Source organism: Lolium perenne, chromosome 5 (genome assembly GCF_019359855.2).
Source record: "Lolium perenne isolate Kyuss_39 chromosome 5, Kyuss_2.0, whole genome shotgun sequence".
Lineage (NCBI taxonomy): Eukaryota > Viridiplantae > Streptophyta > Magnoliopsida > Poales > Poaceae > Lolium > Lolium perenne.
The window spans coordinates 143,413,690-143,440,891 of NC_067248.2; the positions used below are offsets into that span (position 1 = coordinate 143,413,690).

General features: G+C 44.5%; 1 protein-coding gene and 2 long non-coding RNA genes across 7 annotated transcripts; 1 reads left to right on the forward strand and 2 right to left on the reverse strand.

The window, feature by feature from the left end:
- Positions 1 to 1,650: 1,650 nt before the first annotated feature.
- LOC127300125 (uncharacterized) lies at positions 1,651 to 2,496 on the reverse strand. Its single transcript, XR_007850939.2, has 2 exons — positions 2,089 to 2,496; positions 1,651 to 1,995 (listed from the first exon to the last, which is right to left on the reverse strand). It is a non-coding gene; the product is annotated as an uncharacterized lncRNA (long non-coding RNA).
- An 83-nt stretch (positions 2,497 to 2,579) lies between these two features.
- Positions 2,580 to 7,165, forward strand: LOC127300123 (uncharacterized). Of its 5 annotated transcripts, XR_011745058.1 has the most exons (6): positions 2,581 to 3,682; positions 3,798 to 4,065; positions 4,263 to 6,169; positions 6,312 to 6,516; positions 6,599 to 6,692; positions 7,027 to 7,165. XR_011745058.1 is itself a non-coding variant. In XM_071820018.1 (5 exons), exons 2-4 carry the CDS (start codon positions 3,930 to 3,932, stop codon positions 6,061 to 6,063), a joined length of 315 nt encoding a protein of 104 aa, XP_071676119.1. In that variant the 5' UTR covers positions 3,274 to 3,682; positions 3,798 to 3,929; the 3' UTR covers positions 6,064 to 6,169; positions 6,312 to 6,763. The 5 variants fall into 5 exon arrangements, 1 of the variants encoding a protein (XP_071676119.1); XR_011745057.1 differs by having other exon boundaries at positions 2,580 to 3,682; positions 6,312 to 6,692; XR_011745059.1 differs by lacking the exon at positions 7,027 to 7,165 and having other exon boundaries at positions 2,586 to 3,682; positions 4,263 to 4,384; positions 5,412 to 6,169; positions 6,312 to 6,763.
- Positions 7,166 to 7,621: 456 nt separating this feature from the next.
- On the reverse strand, positions 7,622 to 8,261 carry LOC127300124 (uncharacterized). Its single transcript, XR_007850938.1, has 2 exons — positions 7,852 to 8,261; positions 7,622 to 7,782 (listed from the first exon to the last, which is right to left on the reverse strand). It is a non-coding gene; the product is annotated as an uncharacterized lncRNA (long non-coding RNA).
- Between the last annotated feature and the right edge of the window lie 18,941 nt (positions 8,262 to 27,202).

A 27,202-nucleotide genomic window follows, 5' to 3' on the forward strand; every position in this document is an offset into this window, starting at 1 on the left:
GGCTCCATATGATGGTTCGGTGGCCGTTTTTACGAGGGTTTACCCCGAGCAACTTGGGATGTGGGTGGCTGATTCGTGTGGCCTCATGACTCGACTGCAAAGGTGGTAATTCAGAATGACGGCCCTGGAAGTTGGTGTTGGCGGTCTGCTCGGTGTGGCGGAGCTACTGGATATCAGGGCAGCGGCAAGAAACTTTGGCCGTGTTTAGGGCTCCTCATGGGCGGGTTTGACTTCTTCATCTGCGTCCGAGCATCCTATGTCTACTCCTCTATAGCAGTAAAAAATGCCTTCTCTCCGGCGATGGATTGATCATTTGGTCTTGGCGGAGGCGCCGTGTTAAGTTTGAGCTTTGGCGTTCATGGCTCTTAGGCTTGCCCTGTTGTGTTGGCATTATTGTACGTTTTTAGCTAGAGCTCTGTTACGGTGATTGGGGAGTGCTACCGAGTACTTTCCAGTACTACCGGTTCGATTTATTCTATCCGTCCGATCTGTCTTAATTAATTTAGAGTTTCACCTAACATCATCAAGGGTATTATGGTAACTTCCCCTGCAGACCCACCCCGCACGACCAGCCTCGTTCGCGAGTAGCGACCACCACCAGGCGACCACGATCTGATACCCTCGCTGGACACGCTGCCCCCTTGCCGCGCCGCCGGTGCCTACTCTAATCCTGGTGCAAATAGACGACGCCGCCGCCGCTCGCCAGACGCGCCGCCGAATCAGATCTCCTCCTCTGCACTCCATTTCTGCACCTCAGCTGCCTCTCCTAGCAGGTCGCCAGACTCGCCTGCGTCCTCCAGGAACCGCCCAAGATTTCTGCACCTCTCGGCAGGTGCATGGCACCCAAACCGCTCGGGATCTCACACTCCAAACCCCTGCGGCGTCCCTGCACGGCTGCAGTCCACCACCACCTCCGCGCCTTGCAGATGACAGAAAATTTCATTTTCAGAGATCGCTGATGGGTGCTTTGCTGCAGGCATGGATTCTTTTATATCTAAGCCAATGAACCTCCAGAAAACAAAAGAGTGCTTGCAACAGTATTTTTTATCTCAGTAATTAACCAAGTGTTGTTATTGCTGTAAAGTAGAAAGTTAAATTTTAGCTTATGGAAGTTTTTTGAAATGACATCAGTCTTTTCTTGTGAAAACGGAATTGGTATTTCTTCAGGCTCGCTGGCCTTGTATGGTTGTATCTTCTAAAGCATCAGATGCTCATTCATCATGATCAAGAACTCACGGGGAAGTTCAGGAAAATAACAGGCAGTGATGCATCTGCCACACAGTTTCAGAACACATGAGCACTACGACCACCAGTGCAGCGTCAACATGTCCTTGGCTCTGCGCTCGAGAATTATGTTGTTGTCATCAAATTAATTGTAGATCAGCCAAAGGAATTATATTCAGATACATTCAGTTGCACGGGTATTAATTTTCTTATTCCAAAGACACGCTGGGATGGTAAAGTGATATGTAAGCTTGAACCTACTGTAAGCTTGAACTAACTCAGTTAACGGCCAGGTTTTGACGCATGTATGTGCAAGCCATGTGCATTTACATGTTTTTAAAGGGAGTATGCATGTACATGCTGGTGAACATTTCAAACACGAACCGATCAAACCATGTGCCCAAACAGGTCAATTGGAGAAAAGGGTTGAATTCGAGAAAACAAAAATTGATCATCAAACATCTTTTGATATTGTTACATCCTTTGGGAGAACAAAAGCTGAGCTAAATGTCACTAAGGATACTCCTTTGTTGAGGTCCCAGTGATGACAGAAGACAAAAAAACTCAAAGCGTACTAAAAAAAACATCAAACATCATTCTAGTTACTAAGTTCTCTCTGAACTGGGAATGGTTATGCCCTAGTGTGTCACAACTGCTAAAAGGCCTCTTGTGAGTGCTAAGTGCTACTTGCTCCGTTCGTGGTGATGACCCATCTTTGTCCATGTCCCACGCCTCTATCAGCCCATGAATCGATGTTCGGTAGAACTGAGCCTGTCCAAAAGCATAAAAAGTATTAGGATGAACATAGAAGTAATGTAGCTAAAAGTGTGGTAAAATATGTAGAAAATTGGCAAGATAAGCAACCTCTTTACTCATGCCATCAACAATATTATCTGAGGGCGTACAAGTGACATTTCTTTCTCCTTTTATGAGCTTGCATCATTTGTTCTACATGCTCCTCGCCGGTCAGGGGCAGCCAAATCAACGCCCAAGGCATACACAACCATTGATCCAACTTTGTTATATATACCAGTGAGAAATGTTAATCACAATTGAGTTATTTACCTGATGCGCCAAGTTTAGCACAGATACATGGTATGAATTGCAACATTAATCATGAGCATGCAAGAAAGTAATAGGACATACAACAACCTGAAATATGTGCAAGTGAATTACATAATCTGCAATGTTAATATTAATTTTGTCCTAAAGCTTTGTCTTTCAAGATGTTCTAGCAGAACCTGGGTTCCACAGGTCAGGTGGTTCAAAACCCTTCAAGCTATTACTTCTCTAGATTACCACAAAAAGGCCACATCTTGAAACCTGGCAACTTCCGGCAATATACAAAGAGATAGAAAGAAAACATTAACATATGTTCTATAGAGTTTCAGAAAAAGGGACAAGTGGTGTAAGCGGCTCAATGCATAACCATCACAGAACATTTTTTATGTATACACATATATAGTCTACTGCTAATTAATTTGATGATCCAAAATTCCACCTCCTCCAGAATAGCATGAACAAGTACAATACAAACTACAGACCACATAAGTACTATACTAACTGGGAACTGGCTCCTTTTTTGTGAGAGTTTTGGACTTCTTTTTGGGTTAACTCTGTGCTGACACGTAAGTGCTTTGGAGGTTTTGCTTCCGGTGCTCTTTTTTTCCTGTGTAGCGCTTGGGGCTCCATAGCATTTTGGTGGTGTGGTGGACTGCATGTTTTGTCCCTACTACTTTCCTTGTGATTGATTTGTTCGTGTGGGCGTAGCTGCTACTAGCCTGGATAGTGGTGGCCCATGGTGAGGCACAGGACACGATGCGTTTTTTGTTTTTGTTTTTCTCGAATGCATGTGACAGATCACCTATTCTCGATGTTTCATGCTTGCAATCATGCAATGCTTCGTGTGTTGACACGTTGATACCTTGATTGGTTGGACTAGCTCCGTTCTACGTGTAAACATAGTTTTGACTAGATTTTATTCTTTTTCTCTTAGTACGTGGGCATCTGTAGAGCTCTGGAGTGCCTCCTAATTTTTTTTTTTTGTCTTATCCCCCATCTATCCCGTGCGGATCTCCGTCTCCACCGGCCTGCCCCGCCCCCAGCTGAGCTTTTTCATGCCAAATTCCTCTGTCCGGAGCGAGCTATTCTGAACTTTCCTTTGGCCGAGCTCGGAGTGGTCGCCGACCTCATTTTCTCCGTCCTGTACAGCCGGATTCTAGCGGTTGCTACCACCGCCGGCCTGGCTCCCGGCGCCGCGGCCGGTTGGTCGTCTCCACGTGCTCAGCCTGTCGGCTCTGCACGCTGCCCCACCGCGCTCATGCAGGTGGACAGGCTGGGCTTGGAGAGGAGACACTGCGGTGGCGGCTGATGGAGCTGCGAATCCCAGGGATGGAGATAAATCGGAGGACTGCATGAAGCGACGGACGTTGGCGACCGCGATTAAATCGACGCACAGGTCAGTGCTCTCCAACAATCTCCTCCCGCTTCCTCTTATCTCCTTCTAAATTCCGGTGAACGATCTCTCCTCCGCCCGTGCGTCCCAAAGACTAAGTAGGGTCTGCACTCTGCAGAATACGCCGGCCGTGGCGGTGACGTCGCCACCGAAGCCGCTGGTGTACTCAGCAGCAGGAACGGCCGTCCGGCTGTCCGAGCGCGCCGTCTGGCTCGCCGAGTTCGCCGACGAGACACGGGTTCTACGTGCGATGCATCGAGCGGTGGCTCACCACAGGCTGAAGACGATCCTTCTTCCCAACCTGCTGTGCCCGGCCACGAAGCTGCCGGCAACGGCGCCGGTCGGCGCCCCCACGCGGCAGCGTCTTGATGCCATGCGATGCCATGGTAGGTTGCGCGCGTGCTGGACACTTTGTTTTCATGCCAGCAAGTGCCATGTTTTTCCTTCTTGAGTTTCCTTTGCTAGGCATAAAAAATCTGTTATACAGTTTCGCTGAACAGATTATCTTGGGAGACTGATTGTGCTGTTGTCACTACTGCGCTTAGTTCTGGCATAAATAACCGAGTGCCCTGGTGTGCTGCAGGCCATGAAACAACTGTCATCTCTATGCGCAGCATCCTCAGGTGCAAAATTATCAAGATCGGGAGAGTGAGTAACAGGACAGCAGATGCCTTAGCTAGCCAAGCTAGAAATCATGAGGACATGGTGAGCGTGGGGTTTGTCCAAACAATTAATCGTCATAGATATATCACAGACGATTGTACTCCTGTGTCTTTTGATATATAAAGTTTATTTTCACCTGAAAAATACATTTATTCAGTCCAGTCAAGGTAAAAAATGGGTTTCATGTCACCTCAAGTGTGCTATCTTTATATTACCAGATCACACTTATGCGTGTCTAAAGAAAAAGTTTGTTGATGCTTTGACAACCATAAGTTCACAGCACATCCATGTAAGATGAACACAATAAGAAATAAGGAGAAACTGGACAAAATATCATGTGGTATCCTCCTATCACATAAGCATAGTCGATATTTGATTTTAGTCTTTGTTCAGATTATCAGATAGAAAAAAATAGGGAAAGTACATATGATTATCAAAAATTTATATGGCAACAAAATGACACGATATAGTACCAGCTTCGGTCAGTCGATGTAGAGCAAATGAGAAATGGCTACTTTGTTAGCAACTTTGGTAGGTTTTTTTTTGAACAACAGAGGGGTCTAGACGACCCCGGTGGCATTTCATTCCATTAACGCGTGGCAGGTAACTTTGGTAGTTAATGTACCGCAAAATCTAGCAGATTCAGTCCAAGTCAAACTGGTCAGATGCAAGATGCTCAATCCGCAGAAATAACAATAGTTAGCAGCTACGGTATGCTTATGTTCATTATTGTTGTTTAGTTTGTATTATAATTGTCTACACTTTTGTTCAGTTAGATTATTAGCAAATCCGCCGCTTAGTTTGTATTAGAATTGTTTGCACTTTTGTCCCGTTAGTGTAGTATATTGAGCCATCTATCTATTAGGGGGTTGTTGCAAATTTTCCATGCATTTGCTTTTTTTGCCACTCCCGTTTCTATTCCCCTTCCTGCGGATTTTATATGTGTTAGACTGTTAGCGTATATGTCTTCTCCTTATTACGGCACGTTCAACTTAGAGAGTGGTTCCATGATTTGCTTTGTTCATATTTACTACTTTAATGATTTTTTTGGCCCTGAGCTGGTGATTAGTTTCTAGGTGAAGTGAGCACACAATTGAAACCATTTTACACAAAGCGATGTTAGACTCCTGGGCGACAAGGACAGGCGTTCAACCTGACGTTATCTCAATCAGTGTATTCAGTTATGCATGGTTCCGACTTATGAACGATGATGGCTACTTCTTTCTGATTTACTTTGTCTTCATGGTAATTTTTACAACATTACAATCGGTACTTTTCAGCAACAAGAGCATCAACCAGAACCTAGAGCTACCTCTGTCTCTAAATGTTGTTTTTTCTCCCTACATTTATCTTGATGTGGGTAATGTTTTCTTATTTAGGTGATAACTGATATCAGTTTATAAGGGCTCCTATCGTTGTTGTATTGTTACACTTTGTTCTCTAAACTACATAGAGCTGAACTAAAAAAAAAAAAATTTGTAGAAGTCATTTTTTGTACATGAGCATAGGTATGAGCCATTAAGGATTGAAAGAAATCACGGTTGAAAGTATTTAAATATTTTAGTTAGGATATTTTTTTGTCTTGCTCTGCCCTACAAGAAGCTCTGCTCAGAAGTTGCATAAATACTCTGGGTCATGACAGTAATGTTTACATTTGATTGCAGGGAAGATTTTCAAATTTAACACCAGTTGTCGCCCTGACTAGCAGTACTCAACACTGAGCATGCTAAGATATGGTGGTGCTAAGAAGTGGGGTGTCTTAGAGAATCTCAAAAGGAGATGACACTCGAGTACTGAACTATGAATAATGAGAGTTCTAAACTTGAGGTTAGTAGCTTGCTGTCATTTTTTTAGACCATAAGTTATCTTGGTGTCATGAAGAGAAGGTTGAACCAGAGTTACCAATGTAAGGATTGCTCTGTTAATTTTTGCTATTATTGATTACATGAGCGAACTGTGTGCTTCTCAGGTGTCAAAAAATCGAAGTCAGGATATGAGGATATCTACATTTTTTCTCATTGCCTTTCACAGTTGTGGCGTACACTCTTATCAGTTGCAGTTCTGCAGAATTCCATAGATATTGGATAGAGATGAAGAAATATTGAGAGGATAGGTTGTCAGGCCCTATATTGTGATGCATTGATCAAAGTGAGCCAACTGATAATGTCCCGGTGGTAAGTTTACATAGTTGGGTTTGTTCTGATTTTTGTATTTTTTCATAGCACAACACATACTCCATTTGTCTCACTGTTTCAGCTACCAATAAAGATTAAAGTGCGTTGAGACATGCACAGCCCAGCACTCGCATGCACGAACAAATTCAACTAAGGAATAACAAGTTCCACATTGGGTAATCAAAATGCAATCCACCCATTCCTGTTTCATTTTTCTTTGCCTTGAATCATGGTTGTATTCAAATATTATGCCTCTTATGCCTACTCATAGGTTCAGGTGAACATATTATCAAACAATGTTTGAAACTTTTTGCTTATCACACGCATAACTCCATTGTTCATGTGTTGTAAGCTACACAACATAAAAAAAATCTCGGAAATAAAGAAAGTGGGGTATGAAGTATCTCGAATGCTTATCCTCTGATCTCTAGAATGCCCACGTCGCCATAGTAGCTTCCAATACCCTTTTTTCCCCTTCTGCTCATGGATATAGATCATTTCTTGGTGCAGTTCTAGCCCGACAAAGCAATCCCGCCTCAGCCGGTCTTACCGTAACTTCTTGAACCATGGAGTGGGCGCCAAAGAAAGCATACTGGCTTTACACACTGAAACTAATGATGTATCATCTGACGGAGACGAAGAGAGTAGCTAAAATAGGTTTCATGTATGAAGATAGAACTTGGTATATCGTATATCATCTAAATTGGCAAATTTACTGTCCTTGCACGTCTCCCTGCCATCAATGTATCATGTTTTGTTATGAATTGCTTTCTACCTAAATGTTTGTACAGCAAAATGTTCACCCTTTATGTTAAATTAAATAAAATGAAATCTAAAATAAAAATAAGTGATAGCCAGAAGACTCATCATTTGTCACAAGTTATCTTTACATGTTATTTTCACTACACTACCACACTGCCAATCGTCCGCTCACCATATGGCGCGGCGTGCCGCCGAGCCGATCATTGCTAGTATCTCCTTATAGAAGTGTAAAACCACAGAGGGTCGTGGAGGGGAACTTACCAGATCAACTACAACCGCTTATAAATTTGGCCTGGCTTGATAACTTGTCCCTTGTATGCCACTCTGCCCCTACTCGATCCCATGTTTTCTAATGTGTCATTGACTTGTTATTTGCATGGGAAGTTCTAATTATCAAATCCAAGCAAGCAAACAACACCTACATCTGGTTTCTTTAACAATATTGTTTTAGTACTTCGATAATTTTCCAATGAAAATCAGACGAGGATAGTTGGTGGACACGACCTGAAGAAATTTCATCAGTGTAAGTGAGAGGATCCGCTGGAAATGATGCGTGAGTAAAAAAGTGCTGACCCGAGATCTAGCTGGAGCTTGTCGCCGGCGCGATACAAGACGTCCATGTGGAGCAGCGTGGTCATAAAGGCGGGTCCGTGCGGGAGACAGCATCGCCGCTCGGAGACCGCTGCCGGCGGGGAGGAGGGGGAGGAGCACATGGAGAAGAAGCCAGCACCAACTCCAATAGCGCCTCCATCCCTTCCTTGTCCGGTTCCGGCGAGACCGCCGCCGCGCGCGCCTCCAACCCGTCCTTGTCCAGCTTCAGGCCTTCGGGGGACCAGCCATGAGACACCTCCAACGTGACCGGCGAGGCGGTGGAAGAGGAGAGGCGTCCGCCATGCGTGGTATCGCCGCCTTGAGCCGCCTGGGCCGCTGCCGGCGGAGAGGATATTTTAACGGGCCGGCAGAGAGGTTGGGAATGGAATCGCACAAATTGAGATGGGAGCCTGGGATAGAGGGCCATTGGACGCAAAATGACTTATCTACCCTTTTAACCAAACAAATAAATCAGTACTTCCTGGTACTTTCCAGTACTTTTTTCCTAATACTTTCCAGTACTACCAATTTATCCGTCGTTAGATTCTTTTGGTTGGACGGTTCCTAAATTCTCCAATCATGGTAAAACTTTTATTTTAGCTAATTAGCTGGATATCTTTTTCTTACCTACTTCCTTCATCCGTGAATAAGTGCATATGTTTGAATTTTTTTCTAGGTTAAACTATTTTAAGTTTGACCCACTTGTTTACATAAAAATATGAACATATATGACAGTATAGTACGAAACTACATGGGGTATTTGAATATTCTCTAAGAATTCTGCGAAAATGTCTCCTTTTAATTGGCGACTATCAAATAGATCAGAAAATGTTACGACTGTCAAGATCGAGGAATTGAGCAATATTTAGGGATAAATGTTGTTATCTTTTCTATGAAGTTGGTCAAGTTTAATGAAAAATTGACTTTAGAGAAAGCCAAACGTACACTTATTTTTCTTGCCACGCCACTAATTTAATGCAAAGATTTAGAAAACCTTCATCATAACAGAGTAGAGCAGAGCACCTTACACGTATAAATTTCCGAACCTCGTCAGGTGTTTGCGTGTTCGGTGACTGATTGACTGACAGGTGATGCTGTAGTAGTGGGCAATGTAGATATTGGTGATTCCGTGTGCAGCTCGCATCGTTCCGACCATCGCGAAGCTCATCGGCAATGGCCTGACGGCAAGTGAAGCATCGTCGTCGTGTGCCGGCTCAGTCTGCTTCAGTACGCGTACGTGTGCTACCTCGTTTCGGTTTGTCAGAACGATACACAGTCGGTTACTTGTCCTTGTCCATGTTGGATCAAAGCACGAGACCGACCCCGAGACGAGAGCGCAGTGCCAACGCCTACATAAGCAACGTTCGAGGAGAAGTTCTGGAGAACCCCAAGCCAAAGTGCGCGCGGCCAGGAACCGGTAAGAGATTGACCGAACCCACCGCCTCGGCATCGATATGGACGTCGACGGCCAGCAGACACGCGACGGCGCCACCTTCGCACAGGACGACGAGGAATGGCTGAGCATCAGCGAGCTGAGCGCGCAGTCGCTGATCAGGTACATCGAGCGGCGGCTCCCGGAGGCGCGCACGGAGCAGGCGAGGCCGGGGAGCCTGGAGGCGAGCGGGACGGTGGTGGCGAGGATGATGGCTGCGATGGGGTACGTTCCCGGACTGACACTCTGCAAGAACGGGCACCGGATCGTCCCGCCGCCCAACAGCCAGAGCAGACTCGGAGTCGACGCAGACCAGGCTTTTGAAGAATAGATCCTTTTTTTTTAGATAAAAGGCCAAGGAAGGCCCGACTTTAAATTAATAAAGCCAGCGAGGTTCAAGGTATCATACAAACCGCTGCGGCATACAGCTTAGCCAATAATGCAAACAGCAAAAGCAAACACATCGGGAACGGCACCCCACATCTACCGCTCTAAGACGAACTAGCTAGAATACGCCGCAGGCTTCAGCTTTGGCTTCTTGGTCTCACGGATGCCTAGAGCTCTCTCAGCTCGCTTGTCAACCGTCTGAGATCCTCCCGGTCTTCTGGTTTTGCCTTGACGCTCCAGAGTTGCAGGAAGATACACATTTTGTAAATCAGGTTAGCGGGGTTATTTAAGATTTTCTTCTCCAAGTACGTTGCACCAAGATCCTATTTAATTATTTGTATTACCTTTGTCCATAAATGTAATTTTTTTGTCTAAATTTAAATGTATATAAACACGATTTAGTGTATAGATATATTTGAATTTAAATAAATCTTTGTCATCTATTTATGGACGGAGTAGACCGGTTCTTGGTGTAATTTACTGGTTTGGTGATGAAGTAGTTTTGTTTTAAGGAAAAAACATTAGTTATTTAGTTTTACCACGATAACTGGGGCAGATCGCCCACTACCACTTCGGTAAAATGTAGAGCATATCAAGAGTAATCATCATGAATAGAACGCAAGGTGGTAAGCTTGGAATAGATAGAGTTACAAGACTTACATGAATCGTCAGTGGCGAACCCAGCCTAAAACTTAAGTGGAGGCCAAAATGAGTGGGGGCACTACTATTGGACTGTCTGGGGGCCCAATTAGTGAAATACTAGGCTTTGTAGCTATGAAATCAGAAATTAAGTGGGGGCCTAGGCCCCACTCGGCATAATGTAGGTCCGCCCCTGTGGGAATCATTGATTTAAGTCTAGTAATTTCAGAATTCAAAGATGCAACTTTCAAGTCATATTTTAATTCTTTTAGTGGCATGGTCTAGAAGGGAATTCAATTTACTAGCACTCTCAAGTAATTAATCATAAGTTCCACCTCATTGTTGGTGTCAATGGCGTAGCTACGTTCAGTTTAGGGGGCCGCCGCCCCTTAGCCCATAAGCATTCTGAAGAAACAGCAGAGAATTAGCTCATTCTCTAGTTTTTTTCCATGCTAGTTGTGTATGCATTCATTGCTCATGCCCTTAGGAGTTTTTCTTCATGTACGAGATTCGACCGTTTTGTGTACGCTCCTCTATACCTCTATGTCAGTCACAGTATTCTCTGCAGCGATGTTGATTGGTCATTTGGTAATTTCAGAATTCAAAGATGCAACTTTCAAGTCATATTCTTAATTATTTTAGTGGCATGGTTTAGAAGGGAATTCAATTTACTAGCACTCTCAAGTAATTAATCATAAGAAAGTTCTACCTCATTATTGGTGTCAATGGCGTAGCTACGTGCAGTTCAGGGGGGCGCCACTAACATGGGTATACCCTTCGGGTACCCATTATTAGTATACCTAGTTCGGCTCGGCCCAATATGGAGAAGGCCCAACAAGGCAACCCGAAGAAGTAGTCGACTAGGACTCTTGTAAAACCCTAGGTTGGTTGCATATATAAAGCCAGCCAGGGTACCCTGTAGAGGAGAGGCCAACAGATAGAAAGAATATAGACAACATAGCTTCGCCTATGGCATTCTTTGAAGAAACATCAGAGAATTGGCCCACCCCCGCCCCCCCCCCCCCCCCCCCCCAAAGTTGGTCCAAACCATGCTATTTTCCCCTCTAAGCCTATTGCCCCCCCCCCCCCCCCCCCACACACACACACTGATCAGCCCAAGCTCCGCCAGTGGTTGGTGTCGCTCTCATAGTCATCGCAGGAGGTAACGCTCTTATTTCTAGCCAAAGATACATTCCACTAATACCACTCTTGCCTTTGGACGCAACATCTTCATCAGATTCGATGTCCACATCACTCAAGCATGGTTCGCCATATTCGTTGATGGCCGAGAAAATACTATGAGCCACCGCTCGAGCAAAGTCACCCCTCTTCTTATTCTTGATATTGAAAGGGCACTTATTTTCTTGTCCTCCTTGACAACATGATCCCCATTCCCTTGTTTCGTCATCTTGGATAATTACTTGGGGAAATTTTGGAGAAAGTGATTGGGGTCACCACATTCAAAACACCCCGTAGCGTTGTTCACACCTCTCTTTCTTGAGTGATTTTTTTTCCAAAGCACATGTAAAGCGAGACGTGAGGAGTGCCAATTCTTCTTCTGGGCATTGCTTTAGCTGTTCACCAGTTAGTTGAGACAAAGAATACAAAGCATTGCAATGTGAAGAAACACCATCATTAGAGTTGCTAGGATTAGTATGCAACTGATTTGGAACCAGTTCTCCTAGCAAGAATGTCTAATTCATGTGTTTTCAATTTTGAGTATAAGATACCAAGTGTAAGTGTGCTCATGATAGTAGACTCTCTAATAGATGTAACTTTCATCTCCCATATGGATATATCTAAAGCACTTAAAAGTTGCCTAGAAGCCTCAACATCAGTATAGATAACACCTAAAGCACGTAAATTGCTGAGAATCTTATTAAACTGAGCAAAGAATTCATCTAAAGATTTACTTGTCTTCATCTCATCCCTCATGTATTTATTTTTGTACATGTCTTGACACAACTACTTAACCGAGTTTGATCCTTAATAGCTACAGAGTGCGTTCCATACCTCATTAGCCGATGCAAGGTGAGAGACGCGGTCGAAGTCAACTTCGTTGTAGAACTTGGATGATGTAGTTCCTCGCCTTATAGATTTTCTCCACGTGGACCAAGTTTGATGGGGTGATAGCATTGTCCGCAGGCAGCTCGTACGTCTTGGCGAATTTCTCCCAGATGGCATAGCTTTGTGCCATAATTTATGCCTTCATCTTCGCCTTCCAGAACTGAAAAGTAACACCATCGAACACATAGGGTTTGGTAGAATACCTATCCATATCTTACAATTCTAATCAACTGGTTAAGATAGCATTAGAAGTGCTTGGCTCTAATACCAAGTGTGGAACCGAGGTAGGCAATCATGGGGGGGGGGTGAATGATTGTGCGGAAGCAAATTGAAACTTTTCCCAAAAAGTTTGAACCCTAACAATAAAACAGATGTGAATTTACATCTGCTGAACAAAAAATTATGTATGAGTACTGTTATGGAAAATATCTACCTAATGGGACAAGAATCAGCTCAAATGGATCCACCAAAATAAATATAGGATCAGAACAATAACAACTGACAGAAAGTTAGGGGAATTAAAATCTTGAACCAATTTTTGAGGAACAAAGAGAAAGATGGATGAATCACAATGCAATCTTCCCTTGATCTCGTGAGAAACTTGCAGCGAAGTGTTAGAAAAGATCTAGCACGAGGATTCCACGAAGATCTGAGAAGAACAAAGATGTCACCGCCAATGAATCTCTTTATTGCAACAATGTCGATCAATTACAGAAGATGCAACCATGCATCAAAGAACTCTCCAAGAATAGATCTAGATCCAAGCTCTGAATTCCCACACGTTCGTCTCACCTTCACAGCTAACACCTACCCTACACCCCTCTATTTATAGAGAAAAATTGTGACCCTAAACAAGAGTCCTTCCCTCTGTCCCTAATATGTAATCTGGCTCTAGAGCCCGCATAACACGTCAGATGGAAACTACCTAAGAACCAACGTTGTTCATCTCAACGACGCACACAACTTCCATGTTGACGACTTTTTCCTTAGAGGCCATCTCGATCACTCACGGGTTATGTCTTTAGTCATCCCATATCTTGCTAGGACTTGTCCTACCAAGTAGCAGCACGTCTCCATGTGCCAGGCAAGGATTTGTCCTTGTAGCTTCAGGTCCATGCAAAATTACACCATCAAGTCTTCTTGTGACAGTTCTGAAACTCTGACCACCATGTCAAACATTATCTCCAATACCGCACATCTCTGGTACAAACAATGTAGATAAACCAGCGCCCTCCCGGATCATCTCAATCCCCACATAAATTGTTCCTTCGCACGAACGTCCCACATGACCTTGATCCCTCAACCCCAGCTTCTCCTAAGCTTCGTTCCTCGATCCCGTCACCGAGCACGTTCCTCCAGCTCCGGTAGCACCGAAAAGCAAATACAACAAATAGCCAATATGAGCACAAGCCTACGACTTGACTCAGGGTGAGTTCAACACAACTCACGCCATATTTTTACATAAGGAGCTAATGGATCAACGCACCGCTAGCAAAGCACTAAGTTCAATACACGGTAGACAACACCAAAGAAGTATCCATAATACGAGAAGTACCCACATCAATGCTTCACTTAAGCACTTGCCAATGTTACACATCACCTATGATCTCATAACAACTTGGAGAGTATTAACCACATACAAACACTTTTGTTTTCAAAATATAATATAATCGAGTAGGTGGTGGATGACTGGAATGATTGGAGCCACATGTCAGCGTGCATCTGGGCTCACCTTCGCGAAATTTTGGCAAAAGAGACCACCCTACCCAATTCATTGACAAAAAGGACCACCTGTGAGTGTAATTGACAAAAGAGACCACCTCGGCTGTGGCGGCAGCGCCCCCAGGCGACACGTGGCACATGCCGCCGGAGGCTGTGGCGGCACGTTAGAAGCCGCGCCACGCCGTCAACCGCCATCTACAGCTGCGGGCCATGCCGCCGGAGGCTTGGGCGGCAGGCTGACGTGGAAGCTGCTGCCGCAAGGACTGGCGGCAGGCCTGCCTACCTCCACAAGCCATGCGTTGCTGCAACTAAAATGTGAATTAGCTGTCTTGTGCTGCGCCGTGGGTCGCCATGCCATCAGCATGCATCCACTTTCTGCTAGTTAATTTTTGCAAAAAAAAGAAGATTTTCTGAGTACACATATGTGACTCTTGTTCGAAATATTGAGTTAGAGCATCTTCACCGGCGTCTTCGATAGGGGCCCAGATAGCAATTTGGGGGCCGGGGTCAAAAATGGGCTCGCACCGGCGCGCGGCGCAGGCCAATTTTGGAGCCCAATAAAATCGCCGGCAACCCCGTGCCGGCTCCTTCGCCAAGGGCGCGAATCGGGCGCGCCGGCGCCTCGCGGAACGACGGTTTTCGCGGAAACGACGGGAGAGGTTGGTCATCGGCGTTAATGGTCTCCCGCACGGAAACCAAAATGGCGAGGGCGGTGACTGTCCACGCGGCGTCCACCTACCTTACCCACGCTCCTTCAATGTGCGTCTGTCGCCTTCCTTAAAACCACACCGGCGCGCACTCCTTTTTTTCCCCGCCGTCCATCCCTAGCCGCCGCCGTCCTCAACCTCCGCCCGAACCACCACCCACCCGGGCGTACCACAGATGCTGGCCCTCGCCAGGGAACGGCGGGCCTCGATGACGCCGGAGCAGAGGAGACTCCCGGAGAATGCCCTCGGCAGCCCGGACTGGGAAGAGCGCTTCGGCCGCGAGCGCGCCGAAGAGGTCGCGCGGATGGACAATCCCTCCGGCGGCCGCTTCAACAACGTCGGCCGCCGTGCCTGGTGGTACGACCGCGACGTCGACCCGGAGTGGTGGCGAGGTGTCCTCATCCTTGACGCGGTGGCGAGGTGTCCTCATCCTTGACGCGGGAGCGGCGGCCCGACCTCGTCGTCGGACGAACCGGAGCAGAGGACGGCACGTCGCATCTCGTCGTTGCGGATGATGATGCCTCCGGAAGGAGGCGCGGGCGCGGCCGAGCGCATGCGCCCGACGGCGGACGATCCGGTGCGGTAGGTTCAGGACGCCGCGGTTCGTTCAGGGGACCTCTGCGGCGCGCGCGTCGGTGCCATGATCCTGCGGGAAGTAGACTGGCTCCCGTTGCCCGCGGTGGCGTGGACGGTGATACGTCTCCGACGTATCGATAATTTCTTATGTTCCATGCCACATTATTGATGATATCTACATGTTTTATGCATACTTTACATCATATTTATGCATTTTCTGGAACTAACCTATTAACAAGATGCCGAAGAGCCAGTTGTTGTTTTCTACTGTTTTTGGTTTCAGAAATCCTAGTAAGGAAATATTCTCGGAATTGGACGAAATCAACGCCCAGGGGCCTATTTTCACACGAAGCTTCCAGAAGACCGAAGAGTCAACGAAGTGGGGCCACGAGGCGGCCAGAAGGTAGGGCGGCGCGGCCTAAGCCCTGGCCGCGCCACCCTGTCTCCTGGGCCCCTCGTGATGCCCCTTGACCTGCCCTTCCGCCTACAAATAGCCTTCGTCGCGAAACCCCCAGTACCGAGAGCCACGATACGGAAAACCTTCCAGAGACGCCGCCGCCGCCAATCCCATCTCGGGGGATTCAGGAGATCGCCTCCGGCACCCTGCCGGAGAGGGGATTCATCTCCCGGAGGACTCTACACCGCCATGGTCGCCTCTGGAGTGATGAGTGAGTAGTTCACCCCTGGACTATGGGTCCATAGCAGTAGCTAGATGGTTGTCTTCTCCTCATTATGCTTCATTGTCAGATCTTGTGAGCTGCCTAACATGATCAAGATCATCTATCTGTAATGCTATATGTTGTGTTTGTTGGGATCTGATGGATAGAGAATACTATGTTATGTTGATTATCAATTTATATCTATGTGTTGTTTATGATCTTGCATGCTCTCCGTTATTAGTAGAGGCTCTGGCCAAGTTTTTACTCTTAACTCCAAGAGGGAGTATTTATGCTCGATAGTGGGTTCATGTCTCCGTGAACTGGGAGTGTGAGAAACCTCTAAGGTTATGGATGTACTGTTGCCACTAGGGATAAAACATTGATGCTATGTCCGAGGATGTAGTTATTGATTACATTACGCACCATACTTAATGCAATTGTCTGTTGTTTTCAACTTAATACTGGAAGGGGTTCGGATGATAACCTGAAGGTGGACTTTTTAGGCATAGATGCATGCTGGATAGCGGTCTAAGTACTTTGTCGTAATGCCCAATTAAATCTCACAATACTCATCATATCATGTATGTGCATTGTCATGCCCTCTCTATTTGTCAATTGCCCAACTGTAATTTGTTCACCCAACATGCTATTTATCTTATGGGAGAGACACCACTAGTGAACTGTGGACCACGGTCCATTCCTTTACATCTGAAATACAATCTACTGCAATTGTTCTACTGTTCTCTGCAAACAATCATCATCCACACTATACATCTAATCCTTTGTTACAGCAAGCCGGTGAGATTGACAACCTCACTGTTTCGTTGGGACAAAGTACTTGGTTTGTGTTGTGCAGGTTCCACGTTGGCGCTGGAATCCCTGGTGCTGCGCCGCACTACATCTCGCCACCATCAACCTTCAACGTGCTTCTTGGCTCCTACTGGTTCGATAAACCTTGGTTTCATACTGATGAAAAACTTGCCGCTGTACGCATCACACCTTCCTCTTGGGGTTCCCAACGGACGCGTGCTGTACGCGTATCAAGCTCTTTTTCTGGCGCCGTTGCCGGGGAGATCAAGACATGCTGCAAGGAGAGTCTCCACATCGCAATCTCTTTACTTTGTTTTTGTCTTGCTTTATTTTATTTACTACTTTGTTTGCTGCACTAAATCAAAATACAAAAAAAATTAGTTGCTAGTTTTATTTTATTTGCTATCTTGTTTGCGCTCTATATTAAAACCACAAAAAAAATTAGTTACTTGCATTTACTTTATCTAGTCTGTTTTATTTACTACTGCTAAAATGGGTACTCCCGAAAATACTAAGTTGTGTGACTTCACAACCACAAATAATAATGATTTCTTATGCACACCTATTGCTCCACCTGCTACTACAGCAGAATTCTTTGAAATTAAACCTGCTTTACTGAATCTTGTTATGCGAGAGCAATTTTCTGGTGTTAGTCCTGATGATGCTGCTGCCCATCTTAATAATTTTGTGGAACTTTGTGAAATGCAAAAGTATAAAGATGTAGATGGTGATATTATAAAATTAAAATTGTTCCCTTTCTCATTAAGAGGAAGAGCTAAAGATTGGTTGCTATCTCTGCCTAAAAATAGTATTGATTCATGGACTAAATGCAAGGATGCTTTTATTGGTAGATATTATCCCCCTGCTAAAATTATATCTTTGAGGAGTAGCATAATGAATTTTAAACAATTGGATAATGAGCATGTTGCACAAGCATGGGAAAGAATGAAATCTTTGGTTAAAAACTGTCCAACCCATGGACTGACTACTTGGATGATCATCCAAACCTTTTATGCAGGACTGAATTTTTCTTCGCGGAACCTATTGGATTCAGCTGCTGGAGGTACCTTTATGTCCATCACTCTTGGTGAGGCAACAAAGCTTCTTGATAATATGATGATTAATTACTCTGAATGGCACACAGAAAGAGCTCCACAAGGTAAGAAGGTAAATTCTATCGAAGAAACCTCTTCCTTGAGTGATAAGATTGATGCTATTATGTCTATGCTTGTGAATGATAGAACTAATGTTGATCCTAATAATGTTCCGTTAGCTTCATTGGTTGCTCAAGAAGAACATGTTGATGTTAACTTTATTAAAAATAATAATTTCAACAACAATGCTTACCGGAACAATTCTAGTAACAACTATAGGCCATATCCTTATAATAATGGCAACGGCTATGGTAATTCTTATGGGAATTCTTATAACAATAATAGGAACACACCCCCTGGACTTGAAGCTATGCTTAAAGAATTTATTAGTACACAAACTGCTTTTAACAAATCTGTTGAAGAAAAGTTTGGGAAAATTGATATACTTGCTTCTAAAGTCGATAGTCTTGTTGCTGATGTTGATCTTTTGAAATCGAAAGTTATGCCTCATGAGAATCATAATCATAAAATTGTTACTACAGCAAATGCCATCCAAGTTAGGATTAATGAGAATATAAGATTGATGGCCGAATTGCGTGCTAGGTGGGAAAGAGAAGAAAATGAAAAAGAAGATAATATAGCTAAAGTTTGGACTATTACCACCACTAGTAATGCTAATGCTACACATGTTGCTGCACCTCCTACTATTAATGGTAAAATAATTGGTGTTAGCAATGTTTCCAATTCAAATGCAAAGCGCGAAAAACTGCGCTCGAAATCGCTAAAAGCTTGAAACTGCTTGTGATAAAACTGCTGAAATTTTTTCCAACATTGGGGATGATGATCCCATTGCTTTAGATTATAATGGTTTGGATTTTGATGATTGCCACATCTCTGAAGTTATAAAGTTCTTACAAAAACTTGCTAAGAGTCCTAATGCTAGTGCTATAAATTTGGCTTTCACGAAATATATTACAAATGCTCTCATAAAAGCTAGAGAAGAGAAACTAGAACGCGAAACTTCTATTCCTAGGAAGCTAGAGGATGGTTGGGAGCCCATCATTAAGATGAAGGTCAATGACTTTGATTGTAATGCTTTATGTGATCTTGGTGCAAGTATTTCTGTTATGCCTAAGAAAATCTATAATATGCTTGACTTGCCACCGCTGAAAAATTGTTATTTGGATGTTAATCTTGCTGATCATTCTACAAAGAAACCTTTGGGGAGAGTTGATAATGTTCGCATTACCGTTAACAATAACCTTGTCCCCGTTGATTTTGTTGTCTTGGATATTGAATGCAATGCATCTTGTCCCATCATATTGGGAAGACCTTTTCTTCGAACTGTTGGTGCTATCATTGATATGAAGGAAGGTAATATTAAATATCAATTTCCTCTCAAGAAAGGTATGGAACACTTCCCTAGAAAGAGAATTAAGTTACCTTTTGATTCTATTATTAGAACAAATTATGATGTTGACACTTCGTCTCTTGATAATACTTGATACACACTTTCTGCGCCTAGCTGAAAGGCGTTAAAGAAAAGCGCTTATGGGAGACAACCCATGTTTTTACTACAGTACTTTATTTTTATTTTGTGTCTTGGAAGTTGTTTACTACTGTAGCAACCTCTCCTTATCTTAGTTTTGTGCTTTGTTGTGCCAAGTAAAGTCGTTGATAGTAAGGTTCATACTAGATTTGGATTACTGCGCAGAAACAGATTTCTTTGCTGTCACGAATCTGGGCCAAATTCTCTGTAGGTAACTCAGAAAATTATTCCAATTTACGTGAGTGATCCTCAGATATGTACGCAAATTTCATTCAATTTGAGAATTTTCATTTGAGCAAGTCTGGTGCCTCAATAAAATTCGTCTTTACAAACTGTTCTGTTTTGAAAGATTCTGCCTTTTATTTCGCATTGCCTGTTTTGATATGTTCGATGGATTTTTCGATTCCATTGACTTTCAGTAGCTTTGTGCAATGTCCAGAAGTGTTAAGAATGATTAGGTCACATCTGAACATGTATATTTTGATTGTGCACTAACTCTCTAATGAGTTGTTTTGAGTTTGGTGTGGAGGAAGTTTTCAAGGATCAAGAGAGGGAGATGATACAACATGATCAAGGAGAGTGAAAGCTCTAAGCTTGGGGATGCCCCGGTGGTTCACCCCTGCATATATCAATAAGATTCAAGCGTCTAAGCTTGGGGATGCCCAAGGCATCCCCTTCTTCATCGACAACATTATCAGGTTCCTCCCATGAAACTATATTTTTATTCTATCACATCTTATGTGCTTTGCTTGGAGCGTCGGTTTGTTTTTGTTTTTGTTTTGTTTGAATAAAATGGATCCTAGCATTCATTGTGTGGGAGAGAGACACGCTCCGCTATTGCATATGGACAAATATGTCCTTAGGCTTTACTCATAATATTCATGGCGAAGTTTCTTCTTCGTTAAATTGTTGTATGGTTGGAAATGGGAAATGTTGCATGTGGTAGTGTATAATAAAATACTTGTACAACATTGAGCTTTGATAACTTGATTCTTTGCAAATGTTTTGAGGTATTTAGATGGTAAGGCTTGCTGGATAAATAAGGTAAAAATAAGTAGTGGATTGTTGTCTTTAAGCTTGTGCCGTACTACAAACTCTATTTAAATAGTTGAAGGCGTAGTTGGACTTGATAGCTTTCCATATCTGAGAGTTCGTCGTAATAACTAAGTTGTGCTGAAGGTCGAGGGAGCTAGCGGGGTACTTGTGCCACCGTGAATGGCCCTCCTTGGAGTGAATTTTAATCATGCTCTTAATGATGAACCTGCTAGTTGTTTGCAATAAGCTTGTGAGTTCTTTTTGACTAATGTTAAGCTACGGTTTTTGGCACTTTCACCATCCAAATTTGCTAGCCTCTTCGGTACTGTGCATTGCCTTTTGCTCACATTGAGAATTGTGCATACTTCGCCGGTACATCCAAACCCGTGGGAGAACTTTCTATTGTTCTCCTACACATAAGCCCATACATCTCCTCAAAACAGTCACCATACCTACCTACCACAGTATTTTCATAGCTGTTCCGAGATATATTGCCATGCAACATCCATTTTACATTACATGCCATGTTGTCATTTATTATTTATATATTGCTTTGCATGATCATATACAGCTGATGTGTGGTTTACCCATGTTACGCTAGATCATTGCACATCCTGTTACACTGGCAGAGGCATACAGTTTCATACATCATGTTTCATTCATTATGAGTTATTTGTACCAAAAAGTGTGTTGTCATATTAGGATGTTGCCCCTAAAAATGAAAAGAGCCGTGGAGGCCATCAAAAAGAAAAAAAGAAGAAAGAAAAAAAAATGAAAAGAAAAAAAAAGAGAATAAAGAAAAAGGGGGCAGCATTACTATCTTTTATCCACACTTGTGCTCATGTTTTAGCACCCGCATTATTCATAGTCATCATTTGTGCTCATGTTTAGCACCTACATTCATATGAGAGAGTTTTCATGTTTTACTAGTATAACTATGTGGGGAATTTACACTATAGAACTTGGGTTGTATATTCCAATGATGAGCCTCCTCAAAAGTGCTCTAGGTCTTCGTGAGCAACCAAGTTGGATGCACCCCCACTAGTTCCATTGGAGAGCTTTCATACACATATAGCTCTATGTGCATCCGTTGCATGGCAATCACTACTCCTTGCATAGCTTCGATCATAAGGCTTCCTCTTGTCTAATGGTCATTTACAGCTTTGCAAGCCTTTCTTCCATTTGGCCTTCCAAACCCCCATTAACGTTCTTTATGCCATAACATCCTGGTGCTAATACCAAATGCTTGCGCTCACCGGTTGAGTAGACTTCGAAACAGTTGATTCATGACGTTCATGTTTATGTTTACTTGACTGAATCCTTCTTATGTTGTGAAAATTTACTTGATGCTTGGAATGAAGGATAGAACTTCTATGCTGGATACTTAATACATCTTTAATGAACTTTGTACGGTTGCATGTCTTTAAAGCAATAGTTCATGAAAACTTCTAGCTTGTCTAACTCTTGCATTATCATCTCTTATATCAATATAGACACTTGCTTTGAATGATTTGATCTCAGCTCATATGCTTTACAATAGTATGATCAAGGTTATGATGGCATGTCACTCCAGAAATTATCTTTTTTATCGTTTACCTGCTCGGGACGAGCAGAAACTAAGCTTGGGGATGCTGATACGTCTCCGACGTATCGATAATTTCTTATGTTCCATGCCACATTATTGATGATATCTACATGTTTTATGCATACTTTACATCATATTTATGCATTTTCTGGAACTAACCTATTAACAAGATGCCGAAGAGCCATTGTCGTTTTCTACTGTTTTTGGTTTCAGAAATCCTAGTAAGGAAATATTCTCGGAATTGGACGAAATCAACGCCCAGGGGCCTATTTTCACACGAAGCTTCCAGAAGACCGAAGAGTCAACGAAGTGGGGCCACGAGGCGGCCAGAAGGTAGGGCGGCGCGGCCCAAGCCCTGGCCGCGCCACCCTGTCTCCTGGGCCCCTCGTGACGCCCCTTGACCTGCCCTTCCGCCTACAAATAGCCTTCGTCGCGAAACCCCCAGTACCGAGAGCCACGATACGGAAAACCTTCCAGAGCCGCCACCGCCGCCAATCCCATCTCGGGGGATTCAGGAGATCGCCTCCGGCACCCTGCCGGAGAGGGGATTCATCTCCTGGAGGACTCTGAAAGGATCGTATGCCGCACCTAGAGGGGGGGTGAATAGGTGCTAACCAATTTTTAGTTCTTTTTCAATTTAGGCTTGACACAAAAGGTAAATTCTCTAGATATGCAACTAAGTGAATTTACCTATATGACAAGGCTAACAACTAAGCAAGATATATCTAAGCAATATAGAGATAGAATAGGATAGAGGTAACCGAGAGCGGAGCACGCGATGACACGGAGATGATTCCCGTAGTTCCCTTCCTTTGCAAGAAGGTACGTCTACGTTTGGAGGAGTGTGGTTGCTACGAAAGCCAAACCAACAGCCACGAAGGCTTCACTCAGATCTCCGGTGAGCAACGCCACGAAGGCCTAGCCCACTTCCACTAAGGGATTTCCTCGAGGCGGAAACCGGGCCTTTACAAGGTTCTTGGGGCACACATCCACAACCAAATTGGAGGCTCCCAAATCTGCTACAACACAACAATCAACAACAATACATCAACACAAATCAACTAGGGAACCAAATAGGAACACTAGCATGAGATCCCTCAAACAAGAGAGGGGGAAATGAAGAACGCTTCGGTGAGGATGTAGATCGGTGTCTTCTCCTTCGAATCCCCAAAGATCAAGAGCTTTGGTTGGGGGAGGAAGGAGATCTTGCAAATCTTGTGTTCTTGAGGTGGCTCTAATGGTGGTGAAGCTTGGCAGATTTTCCTTGCAATGATTGAGCAACTTGTCCCTTTGGAGAAGAAAGCTATTTATATGGGTGGAGCTTTCAGATCTGACCGTTGGGGACGAATTCCACTTACACCGGAAGTTCCGGCCAGGATGGCCGGAAGTTCCGGCTTCCACCGGAAGTACCGACCATTCGGGCCGGAACTTCCGCCCTTGATAAAAATCCTGCAAAGCAAAAGAAGGGGCGGAACTTGGGCGGAACTTCCGGTGGTCGGAAGTTCCGGCCAAGTTCCGGAAACTTGCGAAAACCTTACTGGACTATACTGAGCCACAAACACGGAATTCCGGAACTTGCCCGGAAGTTGGGCGGAAGTTCCGCTGACCGGAACTTCCGGCCAACTCCACCGGAACTTCTGGTCCTGAAGAGAAAACCTGAGCACAGACGTCGCTGAGAAGCTTCTGCTGAAAAAGTCAGGCCGGAACTTCCGCCAGATTAGGCCGGAACTTCCGCCAGATACAGAAAACCTGCAGAACCTCAGAACAGCTAAACCAATACACCGATCCAACATAATTTTTGATGGCTTGTACCTGTCTACATCAACACACATAAAAATATGCATAGTGTTGACGTCAAACACACAAAAACCAAAAGGGCGGGAAATGTTCTTTCAATCTCCCCCTTTTTCGTGTTTGATGACAACACAAGTATTTGCAAGGAATAGATAATGTAAACAACAATGTGAGAGATATAGAGGAGCTCCCCCTAGATATGAGCAATGGTACATAAGAAGCTCCCCCTATATCTTGCATCCGTCTTCCAAGGGTTAGCAATACAACATAGTGATAAACATATGGATAATAAGATCATGCACACATAGATAACCAAGGAAGACTCACATACGGAGTTTACCATACACAAATAAGGTTCCAAGCACATAGATAGAGTTTACAAACCAAATAGCTAAGACATAGTTCGACACCATAAAGATAACTGGAATTACAAGCAATAAAAACCAAAGCCAACACGAGCTTGTGACTCCCCCATGCAAATACCCACCGAAGAGCAACCTAACAAGGTCTCACTCTCCCCCTTTGGCACCAAAGCACCAAAAAGTAAAAGGAGAATCTACGCGCCCCAAGGGTCGGTGTTAGCCCAGCCGGGAGGGAGGTTCGGTGAAGCGCCGGGATAGGGAGGAGTGTGAGGAGGAGACTCGATCTCAAGGCCATCCGGAGGAAGAGGGACACCATAACGAGAGACCCACTCAGCTTCCGGAGTGACATTCTCCTCGGATCCGGGGGGAGACACTTCCACCTCAAGTGCCCTCATGATGCTCTTCTGACGAACCCTTGACTTCTTGGCTTCAACATGCTGCTGATACTGACGTTGGTTGACTGCAGAGGTGAGGCAAAAGATCTGTCTCATGCGGCGTGCTAGCTTGGAAGCCCAACTAGGTGGCTTCTCATCCATGGGGTTAACATCTTCAAGAGGAGAGTTGTGGCGCTTGGCCCTCAATGACTTCACTTCATGGGATGTGAGAGTGAGTGGAATGGATTGAACGAGTCTAGCCTGACAAGTGTCCATCCAAGTGTCCTCAATGAGCTTCATAATGTACGGAGCAAAGGCGGGAAGCTTCTTCTCCATCACACATGACCACATCTCATGATAGATGTAGTCCATCACATCAATCTTCTCACCGGTGCCCTTCTTAGCAAAAGAGTTTGCCATTAGATCCACTTCATAAAGATGTATCTCATCAAGGTTGCCACCCTTTGGTCCAATGATTTCCCGGTAGACTCTAAGCATAATATCCCAAGTAGGGAGAAGATCCGCACTCTTGCCCGGTATACCCCAACCGGGGATGTAGAGGTTCTCCAAGACTTCCCTTGTTTGAGCCCATGAGCTATCATGGCACCTCCAACCATTTGCATTCACACCCGGGTAGCGAGGATATCCAAGGGCGGCTCCAAACTTTGCCAAGTTAGACTCAAGGAGCCTCTCATGAGTCATCCACCGAAATGTTCTTGCTTCATCTTGCTCAAAGTGGACGGTGGCATAGAATTGTTGAATCAACCCAACATCATAGTCCTTGTTGAGCTCCATAATGGGATAGAGCCCAAACTCTCCACACATGGCATAGGCTTCTTCAAAGTACTTATTAGCGGCCATCTTCCCGGTGTCAATAGAATGTTGAGGGGCTACCCCCTTCTTGAATGTAATGTAGATCTCATAGAATATCTCCTCTTGGGACTGATGACCCACAAGTATAGGGGATCGCGATAGTCTTCAAGGGTAGTATAACCCAAATTTATTGATTCGACACAAGGGGAGGTAAAGAATACTTATAAGCCTTAACAACTGAGTTGTCAATTCAGCTGCACCTGGAAAAGCACTAGCAACAGGGGTGATGTGAAAGTAGCAGTAATATGAGAGCAATAGTAACAAGAATACAAAGATAGAATAGCAATATGAGAGCGATGGCACCAGAAGATAGTTGATACTACTTCCAATGACATGTAGAACAGGTATATTATGATGAGAGATGGACCGGGGTTCCCAGCGATCTACACTAGTGGTAACTCTCCAATAAGTGACAAGTGTTGGGTGAACAAATTACAGTTGGGCAATTGATAGGAATCAAAGCATTAAGAAAGAACATCAGGCTTATTAATTATGTAGGCATGTTTTCCGTATATAGTCGTACGTGCTCGCAATGAGAAACTTGCACAACATCTTTTGTCCTACCAGCCAGCAGTGTGGGCCTCAAGGGAAACTACTGGATATTAAGGTACTCCTTTTAATAGAGTACCGGAGCAAAGCATTAACACACCGTGAAAACATGTGATCCTCACATCACCGCCATCCCCTCCGGTTGTCCCGATTTCTGTCACTTCGGGGCCTTTGGTTCCGGACAGTGACATGTGCATACAACTTGTAGATACAATCTAAGCAACAATATAGAGCTCAAATCTAAGATCATGCCACTCGGGCCCTAGTGACAAGCATTAAGAATAACAAGATTGCAGCAACAATAACTTCACAAACTTTATAGATAGACTAATCATAATGTATCATCCATCGGATCCCAACAAACACAACACCGGTTACATCAGATGAATCTCAATCATGTAAGGCATCTCATGAGACCATTGTATTGAAGTACATGGGGGAGAGTATACCGACATAGCTACTGCTAGAACCCGTAGTCCATGGGGGAACTACTCACGGAGCATGGTGGAGGCGATGGCGTTGATGGAGATGGCTTCCGGGGGCACTTCCCCGTCCCGGCAGGGTGCCGGGACAGAGACTTCTGTCCCCCGAATTGGAGTTTCGCGATGGCGGCGCCCCTGGAGTCTTTCTGGAGTTTCGTCAATTGGTACGGTGTTTTTAGGTCGAAAGGGATTTTATAGGCGAAGAGGCGGCGCAGGGGGGCACCTGGGGGCGCCTCACCCTAGGCCGGCGCGGCCAGGGTCTGGCCCGCGCCGCCTTATGGTGTGGTGGCCCCCTGGCCCCTCTCCGACTCTTCTTCGGTGTTCTGGATGCTTCCGGGAAAAATAGGAGGTTTGGCGTTGATTTCGTCCAATTCCGAGAATATTGCCCGAACAGCCTTTCTGGAACCAAAAACAGCAGAAAACAGGAACTGGCACTGTGGCATCTCGTTAATAGGTTAGTTCCGGAAAACGCATGAAATCATCATAAAGTGCAAGCAAAACATGTAAGTATTGTCATAAAACAAGCATGGAACGACATAAATTATGGATACGTCGGGGACGTATCAGGGACTTGTTGTGGAACCGCTTATCCCCAACCCTATTGTTCCGAGGGGTGAGGTAAGAGTTCATGTCACGG

Excerpts from the sequence above, each read along its gene's own strand:
- LOC127300123 (XM_071820018.1), top strand. The coding sequence starts at position 3,930 with ATGCATCGAGCGGTGGCTCACCACAGGCTGAAGACGATCCTTCTTCCC. Across the intron at positions 4,066-4,262 it reads TGATGCCATGCGATGCCATG|GCCATGAAACAACTGTCATC; the intron begins GTAGGTTGCGCG and ends GGTGTGCTGCAG. Across the intron at positions 4,385-6,006 it reads CTAGAAATCATGAGGACATG|GGAAGATTTTCAAATTTAAC; the intron begins GTGAGCGTGGGG and ends ATTTGATTGCAG.